Raw genomic sequence first — 11,362 nt, 5'->3', positions numbered from 1 at the left:
ACCCTGACATTTAACCCTTGACTTCTCACCCCCCCATCTAAACCCTCTAACCTCATGCCCCTGTACCTTTGACCTGGACTAACAGCCTGCCAGTGGGACTGGAACACAAAGTCATTAACACATTCCCCCTCGTCCCCCTCCTCTCTTCACCATCCCCACTTATTTCCTCTCCACACCATTCTTCATCTCCCCCACCTCTTCTTCTCCAGTAGGACAGCTTCCCACCTCCAAAGGCCGGCTCCTCTCCTCCCACTCCTCTCTCCCCAAAGCGAGAGCCTGGGTCCAGGGAGCCTGGGAGCCTGGGTCCATCACTCAACCCTGGAGTTACTAAACCACCCCCCCCTGGTGGTAACCATACAGAACTCGAGACTGGACAGAGTGACTCACTACAACTGTTTTTTGAAAGGGTTTGGAAATGGAGTATTTAAAAGACTCCTGTTTGTCCCTCCTGACCACGCCCCCCCCCCCCACCCCAGGTGGTAATCCTGTGTTCCTACTCATCATGCACTAGGGTTTGAACAACCCCAACACAATGCCAAGTTCACACTCATTGCCATAGCAACTATTTATTCATCCAGTCTGAATAATTCTGCATCCCACGTAATGATTAAATGACAGATTGCTAAATTATAGAAACCCCCCAAAAAATTATGAATGTCGTAAATGTCTGAAAAGTATTGATTGATGTCATCCTATTAGAAGCAATATCTATCTCTCTTTGGTTCTTTTCTCACTGATCGGATTTGATTAATAAACAAGTTGATTGGGGTCGTTATGTTTCCGATCAGTAAGTTGATTGGGGTGGGTTTGTTTTAATGTTTGTATGATGATGTGTGAACTGTTTTTGTAAACTGTGATGAAGAGAGAGACTTGGGTTTTTAAAGATACACTCCGCAATATGACATCATCATACACAGTGGTGTGACTTCCTGCTAACAGTATTGATATAAGTGTAACGGTGAATCCCAAACCACCCCCTCTCCCCTACCAACTCGCTTGGAGGGCCCTCCGTTGTCACGTTGCTGATGAAACTCAGAGGGTGACTTCCAGAGGGATCACTAAACCCATCAACTTCGGGACACACTACTGACTTGAATGATCTAATTCATGTTCCACTTGTAAATAATAAAATGAGCATGAAATTCAAATTAACAAATCCCCCTGTCATTTTACAAGATATAAACCTCAGTAACAGTTAAATGTTTAATTTGTGAGGTTTTTCCATCTGTTACATGTGTCAAATCTTGAAATCAGACAACTGCAAGGGGCTTATAATTAGGCACGCCTCTCCATTCTTTTGTATCAAATTGCAAACATATCACAGTGCGTGTCAGGATAGCACTTGGCTCTGAAGCCTGCAGCCTTGCTGGCTTGGCCGAAGTGGCTATCGGAGGGTCTAATTAGCTCCCCTACACCCTCGATCATTTCCACTCCCTCAGCTTTGGGACACTTGTGCATATGGCGGAGGCGCGCAGGGACGCTCCAACGAAAGGGGAAAGGAGTGATTCAGCAGGAAGTCACCCCCACCCTGTATGCTGATGTCATATTGCAGAGTCTACATTTTTAACTGTGGTGTTCTATGTACAGCAGAAAGTCTAGTTATATGTGTGCTATTTTCCTGCGAGAGAGATAGTTGTTGTTGTTTTAGCAGTATTTAATCCCTTCAGTGTTAAAGCACAAGAAGAACCAAACCCTGCACGATACAGGCCTCACTCCCAAACCCACCACCACCATCCCAAACACATCCCTAGGCTTAGGAGTAGTGGGTATAGGGGCTAGGGAATTGGGAGTAGGCCTATTCAAGCAAGGGTTGATCTTTATTGATTGGTTGATCTTTAATTAATCTGTTCTCTGGTATTTCATCACCTGCTTTATAACGTAATACACATAAATAACACCCTTTGAGGAGAGGTGTACTGCTGACTAGCAGAACATATGAGTCAGAAAGTCACACTCTTCTCCATTTGGTGGCAATAAAGTTCACTGCAGTGCAGATGGAGAGAAGTTTTGGGAGCATAGAAATAGAATGAATAGAACGGGCTTGGAAGCTCTAACCCTGGCAATTAGACTGGTAAACCCATAGGTACACTCGCAATGGCTGCCTGGTATTGTGATGCAATCATTTCCAAGGTAATGTGGAATGTTCATTCAAATTGTTAACTGATGTGGCTTGTAATGTCAGTTGAGTTTAAACAAATCACAGCACATATTGATGTGTACACATACTGCTTTTACTTCCTGCTTTGCTCCTATGGGCACACTCGCAATGGCCGCCAGTCCACCCATTATGCCATCATTGACTTGAATGGTGATGCCCATTCTATTCATTCTATTTCTATGGTTGGGAGTCTGTAGGTCAGACAGAACACTGTTGTTTCCTACTGGACATCTGAATGCAGAATAAAGTCTGCCCTTCTGGAACCTTTGTGTTCTAGAACCAGTGTTCTATCAGTCCCAGAGTTCTGTCAGTCAGTGTTCTAGATCAGTTTTATATTCATATGGTGGAACAATAACAATCATGTTACTGTATTCTGTTGCTTTACGGGATGTCATGAATCTGTACATATTATTGGACTTCAGTTGTTGTTTTGGCTTTTCTGTCTGAAGATAACTCACTGATTAGAGATACTCTCTCTGAGAATAAAGTCTTTCTATATTTCACTATATGTCTGTTGCGTTTCTTCGAATCAAATGTTATTGGTCACACATGTTTAGCAGATGTTATTGCGGGTGTAGCGAAATGCTTGTGTTTCTAGCACCAACAGTGCAGTAATACATGCAAACACACACACACTCACTCACCCTCACTCAGGAGATAACATGATGGGCCTAGTTCTCAAACACAAACATCTGAGTGAAAGTATGCAGCCAGTTTGTATGTTATGAGCAAGCATATTTCAGAATGTATTATTTTAATTTTAGGCGTAATGTTCATTTGAGAAGTATGAGGAGTTTGCTTGGAGCTAATCTCACATGGAAAGATTCACGTGTAAACGGATAGAAGTGACAATTTTCGGGAGAATTTTACTTCTGGGTAACCGAGAAACTTGGAGCAGATAAACATTTCCCATTGCGCCCACAAAGTGGCGCTCGTCACAATTGTGATTGTACCAACTGTCGCAAAAAGCAAAACCACCTGCCTTGCTTTACGGCCGAACTTCCTCCGTCGACTTCCGCTTTTTCACGTCCTTCACAGAATCTGTGAACTCGCTAGATATCTGTGTACCTTAGCCGGGGTTTACCTGTATAGTACCATGGCGAAGCTCAGCAAAGAGACCAAACAACGGCTGCAGACGGTGTTCCAGGCCGGACAGTTCGTCATCCGCTGGGGTTTCATCCCCACGGTGCTCTATCTGGGTTAGTACGGGCCTAGCCGATTAGCTTAGCATGTTAGCAGCCGGGTGTCCTAGCGCAGGCTAAAAACACAATGTGCACACCAGGACCGAGTTTGGGAAACACTGAGCTGTGGCTCACGGTGGTCAGTTATCATAGCCAGGGGTGTGAATGGGAAAATTAAACCAGAGAGAAACAGTCCCTGAATTAATTAACGCAGATATGCCCCAGCTGTCAAAGGAAACTAGGCTAAACACACATTGGGGCTCTTAGTGTTAAACCTTAGTTTGTTTGTGTGGTGTGTGTGCGCTGGGGTAGTTGCGGTAAGACAGCGCTGTGGCTGAAGCGTTCAGGGTCAAATGTTCTGCAGCGGTGCGCTACTGCTTTGATATGTGTGTGTGTACGGCTTTCGCGTGTCACAGGCGAGATCAGAATCATGGGCCCCCACGCGAGAAACCAACCAAATTTGGGAAACGCTGAGCTGTGGTTCACAGTAGTCAGTTATCATAGCTAGGAGTGTGAATTGGGAAATGAAACCTGATAGAGACAGTCCCTGAATTAACACAGGTACGCCCTAGCTGTCAAGGGAAACTAGCTAACTAAAAAAAGGTTGGTTTTTCCCGTGGGGAACCATGATTCTGATCTCGCCATTTTACCCTGAACGCTTCAGCCACAGCGCTGTTTTACCGCAGCTACCCCAGCGCACACACACCACATGGTTAGTACATTTTTGGGTTTTGCCCTAGTACTACACAGTGATGAGTTGATCATTTGAATCGGCTGTGTAGTGCTATGGCAACAAAACTAAATGTGCACCATTTGGAGTCCCCAGGACCGAGTTTGGGAAAAGTCTAACTAGCTGGTTTAGCTATTATTTCGACAGGAAATCCCTTTGTCAGGCGACGGCCACAAATCTCCATAAATGTGGGGGTGGTGGCGTGGCTTATCTAAAATTACCTAATTGAAATAGGAAAAACATACAGCTGATAATGCAATTCCAATCGCATGCAGTGGTCGCAATACGCAAACGAGCTTCCCCTAACTCGAATTTATAAATAGTGGGGGGGGGGGGGGGGGGTAGATCAGCTTTAATATTGCAGATAGATTGTAGCTTCCATCAATGTAATTGTCTGCATCATTTCCAATCCCCCATATATTTTTTTTGTAAATATATTTTCCTTTATTATTTTACCCTAACCCTACCATCCCTCCACTAATTGGAGTAAACTAATGGATAACAACACTTAAGCTTCTACTTCCAGCTTATACATACTATATACACTACCAGTCAATGTTTGGATACACCTACTCAATCAAGGGTTTTTCTTTGTTTTTACTATTTTTTACATTGTAGAATAATAGTGAAGACATCAACACTAAGAAATAACATATATGGAATCATGTAGTAACCCAAAAAGTGTTAAACAAATCAAAACATATTTCATATTTGAGATTGTTGAAATAGCCACCCTTTGCCTTGATGACAGCTTTGCACACTTTTGGCATTATCTCAACCAGCTTCACCTGGACTGCTTTTCCAACAGTCTTGAAGGAGTTCCCACATATGCTAAGCACTTGTTTGCTGCTTTTCCATCACTCTGCGGTCCGACTCATCCAAAACCATCTCAATTGGGTTGAGATTGGGGGATTGTGGAGGCCAGGCCATCTGATGCAGCACTCCACCACTCTCCTTCTTGGTAAAATAGCCCTTACACAGCCTGGAGGTGTGTTGGGTCATTGTCCTGTTGAAAAACAAATGATAGTCCCACTAAGCCCAAACCAGATGGGATGGTGTATCGCTGCAGAATGCTGTGGTAGCCATGCTGGTTAAGTGTGCCTTGAATTCTAAATAAATCACAGACAGTGTCACCAGCAAAGCACCCCCTCACCATAACACCATCTCCTCCATGCTTTACGGTGGAAAATACACATGCGGAGGTCATCCGTTCACCCACCGCTTCTCAGAAAGACATGGCGATTGGAACCAAAAATCTCCAATTTGGACTCCAGACCAAAGGACACATTTCCACCGGTCTAATGTCCATTGCTCGTGTTTCTTGGCCCAAGCAGGTCTCTTCTTCTTATTGGTGTCCTTTAGTAGTGGTTTCTTTGCATCAATTCAACCATGAAGCCTTGATTCACACAGTCCCCTCTGAACAGTTGATGTTGAGATGTGTCTGTGACTTGAACTCTGTGAAGCATTTATTGGGGCTGCAATTTCTGAGGCTGGTAACTCTAATGAACTTATCCTCTGCAGCAGAGGTAACTCTGGGTCTTCCTTTCCTGTGGCGGTCCTCATGAGAGCCAGTTTCATCATAGCGCTTGATGGTTTTTGCGACTGCATTTGAAGAAACTTTCAAAGTTCTTAATGTTCCGTATTGACTGACCTTCATGTCTTAAAGTAATGATGGACTGTCGTTTCTCTTTGCTTATTTGAGCTGTTCTTATAATATAATATGCCATTTAGCAGACGCTTTTATCCAAAGCGACTTACAGTCGTGCGTGCATACATTATTGTGTATGGGTGGTCCCGGGGATCGAACCCACTACCCTGGCGTTACAAGCGCCGTGCTCTACCAGCTGAGCTACAGAGGATGTTCTTGCCATAATATGGACTTGGTATTTTACCAAATAGGGCTATTACATTTTAGTCATTTAGCAGACGCTCTTATCCAGAGCGACTTACAGTTAGTGAATACATATATATATATTTTTTATACTGGCCCCCCGTGGGAATCAAACCCACAACCCTGGCGTTGCAAACGCCATGCTCTATCAACTGAGCTACATCCCTGCCGGCCATTCCCTCCCCTACCCTGGACGAATTGTGCGCCGCCCATGAGTCTCCCGGTCGCGGCCGGCTGCGACAGAGCCTGGATTCGAACCAGGATCTCTAGTGGCACAGTTAGCACTGCGATGCAGTGCCTTAGACCACTGCGCCACTCAGGAGTATCTTCTGTATACCCCCCCCCCCCTCTTTGTAAATTAAAGAAAAACATTTTTGCTAAAAGTATTATTATATTATTGATTGATTGACAATGACTTCAAATCACCCAGCAGTGCTATTTGCAGAGTTAGCTCCAGGTAAATATTGCAATCCTTCAGCCATTCCTGAACCTGCGACCAAAAACAAGCTACATATGGACAGTACCAAAACAAATGATCTAATGATTCTCTTCGCAGCAAAATCTGCAGAGCTGGGATGGTTGAATCCCCTATATATATATATATATATATATATATATATATATATAAACCATGTGCCATGGAATCGGTACATCAAACATTTCTTCCCAACTATTTTGCAATCTATATGGCACAGCTGTCCATTTTTTGATGAAACTGCACCGCTCCTTTCCAAGTATCCCCCTCTCCTCTCTAGGTGCTAACTGAGGGTTATGGTGTGTGTGGGGGCACCATGACTTGTATTCAGAGACCAGTGCAGAATGCACATTGCTATTGGGTATCAACAATTTTGATTCGCACAGCGCATCTCTTATGCTACGTGGGCTAATGTTTTGGTACCAGACCAGTAGTTATATTTAGCTCCGGAGTGGTTACAGCTTCTCTGGGAGGGAGATAGTTACACTGGGGGAACCTCTGAGTGTCTACCGCAAGCTAGCATGGATACACAGTATGCGCACACACACACACACACACACACTAACTATCTTCAGAGAATGTGATGGGGAAACCCAGAATGTCTGCAGTGTCAGGAATGAGGATGGTGATGCAATGTGGCATGAATGAATGGAGTGAATGAATGGTTGCAGAAACAGAAATGTAACTTATGATGACACACTGACTGAGTTTCACAAGCTAGCTGTCCACTCTTAAAGGTTGCTATTCTCTTATCCCCTCCCCTCTCTCACCGGTCAGTAACAGGTGTTAGAGACCAAAAAACATTTCCAGACGGTTCTAGATGTTGAATCTCCGCCGTTCGTTCACACCCAGCAAATGATCGCTAGCACATCGTGGCCACCGTGGCTGCTTTTAGCCGTTCATCTTTGCGATGTGTCTTAGCTATTAGGGTAGTCAGTTCCAACATTCAGCTTCCTTCCCTGACATCTCTATTGGACCACAGGGACAACTGCTGGCCAGGAGGAGAGGGGGGAGAGGGAAACAGAGGAGGAAAGGGAGAGAGAGAGATTGGGGTGGACAAAGAGAAGGCGAGAAAGAGAGAGGGGTTGAGGAAGGGTCAGGAAGTAGGGGAAATCCCGACACTGTCTGCCCGATGCTCAGGTCTGGAATGTTATGACTCTTCAAGAGTTGGTTACGCAACACGCATGTTCACCCCTTCTCGGGAACACGCTACTGATGCTAGATAACTACAATGGCCAGTTTGAGTCCGAGGATATGATGGAGCCTGTTCTATTGGAAAACAGCTCAGATACAAACAGATGTTAAGCAGGCTTTGAAAAAACGAAGTTCGGGAGTGCAACTAACATCTCTTCAACAATTTGCTTCTCTTCATCTCTGCTCTCCTTTGTTTTTTGATTGACAGGTTTTGCACGGGGGGGGGATCCTGGAATGCCTGAGCCAAACATCCTAAGGTATACTGTGTGTCTGTCTGTCTGTCTGGGGTTTGGCCACCTGATATAGGGAATAGTGTTCCATGGCTCTGGTCAAAGTAGTGCACTATATAGGGAATGGGGAGCCGTACTATTCAGACGAAGATGACCTCTGACCTTGTTTTTTCTCTTCCAGTCTGCTGTGGGGCTGAGGACAACCCTGACCCGGCCAATCACCACCTCCAACCGTGGTCATGTGACTCCCAGCTGTCACCACGGAAACGGACGCCATCTTACCCTCACCAATTTCTATATGGCCCATATATTATAGGTTGGTTGGAACTTTCAGTGTCACGTCACTCAGGTTGTGTCGGAGACATGAAGCTCTGAACGTTCTTCTTATTCTGAAACACCCAATGGCGTGATGGACATCATATTTTGAAACCGCTCCATTACTGCGGAGTGACCAACGTTTCTCTCTTGTTTTGTTTCCTCTCTGTTTGGGAACATGTACAACTTTGTTATCTTGTCATTTGGTCATGGATCTGTGTTTGTCTTTTTACTTTAAATGTCTGCCTGTTGGTTGAAAGTGGACCTGAGTTTGTCTATAAATCACCTTTGAGAGAAGATGACTGTTTGTTGTGATTCACTGGTTGGTCAATTCACCTATCGATCAGTGGAAATAATGTTTTGTTGTGATGACAACGTGCAAATAACCATGTGGTTGAAACTATGTTCAGTAAACAAACAACACAGGAGCAACACATTTCTCTATTCTCTGAGACCATTTATTATTCATTTTTGTATCCACGACATTTGTCACAGTGTCTGTCCAACATGAAGTCACCGATGTACTGTTAAGGCACTTGGAGATGCATTTAATTCTGAGCTTGAAATCCATCAACAGCATATCATTAGAAAAATACATTCGGAGTCCATTTGTATGGAAATAAATAACACTATTTGCTATAAATATATATTTGTATAAAAAGTTACTAGAATGTATACATGAGGCACAAAGCTTCTCGAGATCAAATGAATGAATCAAATAAAATAAATTAATTCAGTGCATTTTATGTCAACCATAAATATTTTGATCGTTTTCAAGTTCAAGTTCAGTCAAGTACTACATTCAATAAATAAATAAAAAGAAACCACTGCATTAGAGAATAAGACACTGCAGGTTTCTGCTCCAGGCCTGCTATAACACACCCTCTGCCCACAGCGGTGTTGTCATGGTTACTGGAAGCCTTTTCCCCTCTTTCCCATGCCGCAGAGGGCTCTCTTGGTGTCAACCAGGAAGTTACGTAGCTCCCTAAGGATGGTGTGAACGCTGGTCTTCCTCTCCCACTCTGTCCCTGTAGTCACCTCACCCAGCACACGCTCCCTCTCACTGGCAGACAGGTCCTCTACTACCTCAGCAGCCTTCATCTGGAGAGAGAGAGACACTACGTTAGGGCATCTGTGTGCCACAAGACTGTGCTAAAATGTAGGCATCTGAATTAATGCAAGTCTGGGAAATCAGCCCATGGACTACAATGAAAGTCAACTTTGTTCTTTTTTAAAGGATATTTAAGTAGTATTCCAATATAATACTATAACTTTTATATTACATACCTGGTCTTTGACCAGCCCTATCAGGACTGTGGTCTGGTGTGTGACAGAGGGGAGCAGGGTGGATTGTGGGTATTCAGCCTTAACGTGCTGGAGAAGAACCTGGTACACCTGCAGACCACGACTGATCTCCTGCAGACATGCCTCCTTTAGGAGAGGGGACAACAAACACCCTCAATCAATTCATCAATTAGTCACATTTTATTTAAACTCCCTAGGGCCTAGATTCTAGAAGGAAGAAACAGAGGAACTAGGCTCAGACTGTCAGACAATAAAGATCGTTGCATGTTGCTACCTTACAGTCCATCTGCTTCTACCATTTAAATGCGTATTTTTCAGTTAGGGGATTTTTCATTTCGATCACAAAAGGAATGCCGTAGCTTCGTTATTTGGAAAGAATTCCAGACACAGGTCAGAGACATTAATTGATCTCCATCTTTACCTTTTTGGAGGTGAAGCAAAGTGTCTTGGAGAGGTGTGGGGGGGTGGAGGGGACCTGGTGCTGTGTGAACGATGACATCTCTTCCACAGGCTTCTGAAACTCCTCCACAAACTACAACACAAGGAGGAATAAAAGTTATATTTTTCAGATTGGTTTAATTTATTATTTTCAATGTTTATTGTCGTTTTCAACTATAACGTTCAAAATGTAAAACACATATAAAACAACTCACCTGTTGGTCTCTGAAGGTGGTTACCTCGTGAACAAGCATCTTGACAATTTGCTCCCACTTCGGGGGCGCGCCCGTTTCACCTGAGAACGAGTCTGTCGCGAGCTCCTCTCCTGAGGTCCATCCCGAGGTCTTGAGATCAGAGAGCGCGCTGGGCACGGGACTCGTCTTAACTAACACAACGAGCACCGAGAGGAGTGAGAGATCTGAAAGGAGAGCAGAGCAAGAGAGTGAGTGACAGAATACAAAAAATCCAACCCAGCTTCTGTGACCAAGGAGAACGGCGGATTAGTGTGACGTCAGACGTACAGTGTGTAGAAGAAGTCATGTTCCAGTTAATTATTTGTAGGCTCCGTGTCCAGTGATGCTCCTGACTGATGATGAAGTTGGTAGGCTACTTGTTTTGTCTGACTGATGCTGCATGCCCCAGCATTTATATTCTTACACATTGCAGGGGTTTCCTCTTCTCCTCCCCCTAACCCTCCTCCCCCTATTCTGTTCTGTCTCTCCATCATTATCAGTCATATTGGCCACTTCCTGAATTGCACCCTATTATATACTAATATCTCTCCATTAGAGACTTCCTGTAGTCATATATTTGTGGGTCTGTCCCAAAAGGGACATATTCTCTTCATAGTGCACTACTTTTGACCAGAGCCCTGGAGCCCTGGAGCCCTGGAGCGCTGGTCAAAAGTAGTGCACTATGTACGGAATAGGTGCCATTTGGGACATAACCAAACATATGACTACAGGGAGTCTCTAATGGAGAGATATTAGTCCATCATCATATAACCTGCTATGTTACAGTCTCTAATGGAGAGATATTAGTCCAACATCATATAACCTGCTATGTTACAGTCTCTAATGGAGAGATATTAGTCCATTATCATATAACCTGCTATGTTACAGTCTCTAATGGAGAGATATTAGTCCAACATCATATAACCTGCTATGTTACAGTCTCTAATGGAGAGATATTAGTCCATTATCATATAACCTGCTATGTTACAGTCTCTAATGGAGAGATATTAGTCCAACATCATATAACCTGCTATGTTACAGTCTCTAATGGAGAGATATTAGTCCATCATCATATAACCTGCTATGTTACAGTCTCTAATGGAGAGATATTAGTCCAACATCATATAACCTGCTATGTTACAGTCTCTAATGGAGAGATATTAGTCCATTATCATATAACCTGCTATGTTACAGTCTCTAATGGAGAGATAT

The 11,362-nt window shown here is 43.9% G+C and overlaps 1 protein-coding gene and 1 long non-coding RNA gene across 2 annotated transcripts; one reads left to right on the top strand and one right to left on the bottom strand.

The window, feature by feature from the left end:
- Positions 1-3,154: 3,154 nt before the first annotated feature.
- On the top strand, positions 3,155-8,610 carry LOC311131913. Its single transcript, XR_014613470.1, has 3 exons — positions 3,155-3,357; positions 7,838-7,886; positions 8,041-8,610. It is a non-coding gene; the product is annotated as an uncharacterized lncRNA (long non-coding RNA).
- Positions 8,611-9,083: 473 nt separating this feature from the next.
- On the bottom strand, positions 9,084-10,641 carry LOC311131853 (interleukin-6-like; the record flags this gene model as incomplete). Its single annotated transcript, XM_084164981.1, has 5 exons — positions 9,084-9,275; positions 9,462-9,605; positions 9,901-10,011; positions 10,133-10,335; positions 10,575-10,641. 5 exons carry the CDS (start codon positions 10,639-10,641, stop codon positions 9,084-9,086), a joined length of 717 nt encoding a protein of 238 aa, XP_084021107.1.
- Between the last annotated feature and the right edge of the window lie 721 nt (positions 10,642-11,362).

This window comes from Coregonus lavaretus (genome assembly GCF_964263955.1).
Source record: "Coregonus lavaretus genome assembly, chromosome: 7".
Taxonomy (NCBI): domain Eukaryota; kingdom Metazoa; phylum Chordata; class Actinopteri; order Salmoniformes; family Salmonidae; genus Coregonus; species Coregonus lavaretus.
Note: the sequence above shows the minus strand (reverse complement) of the source record. Positions and strands in the feature narration are given on the sequence as shown.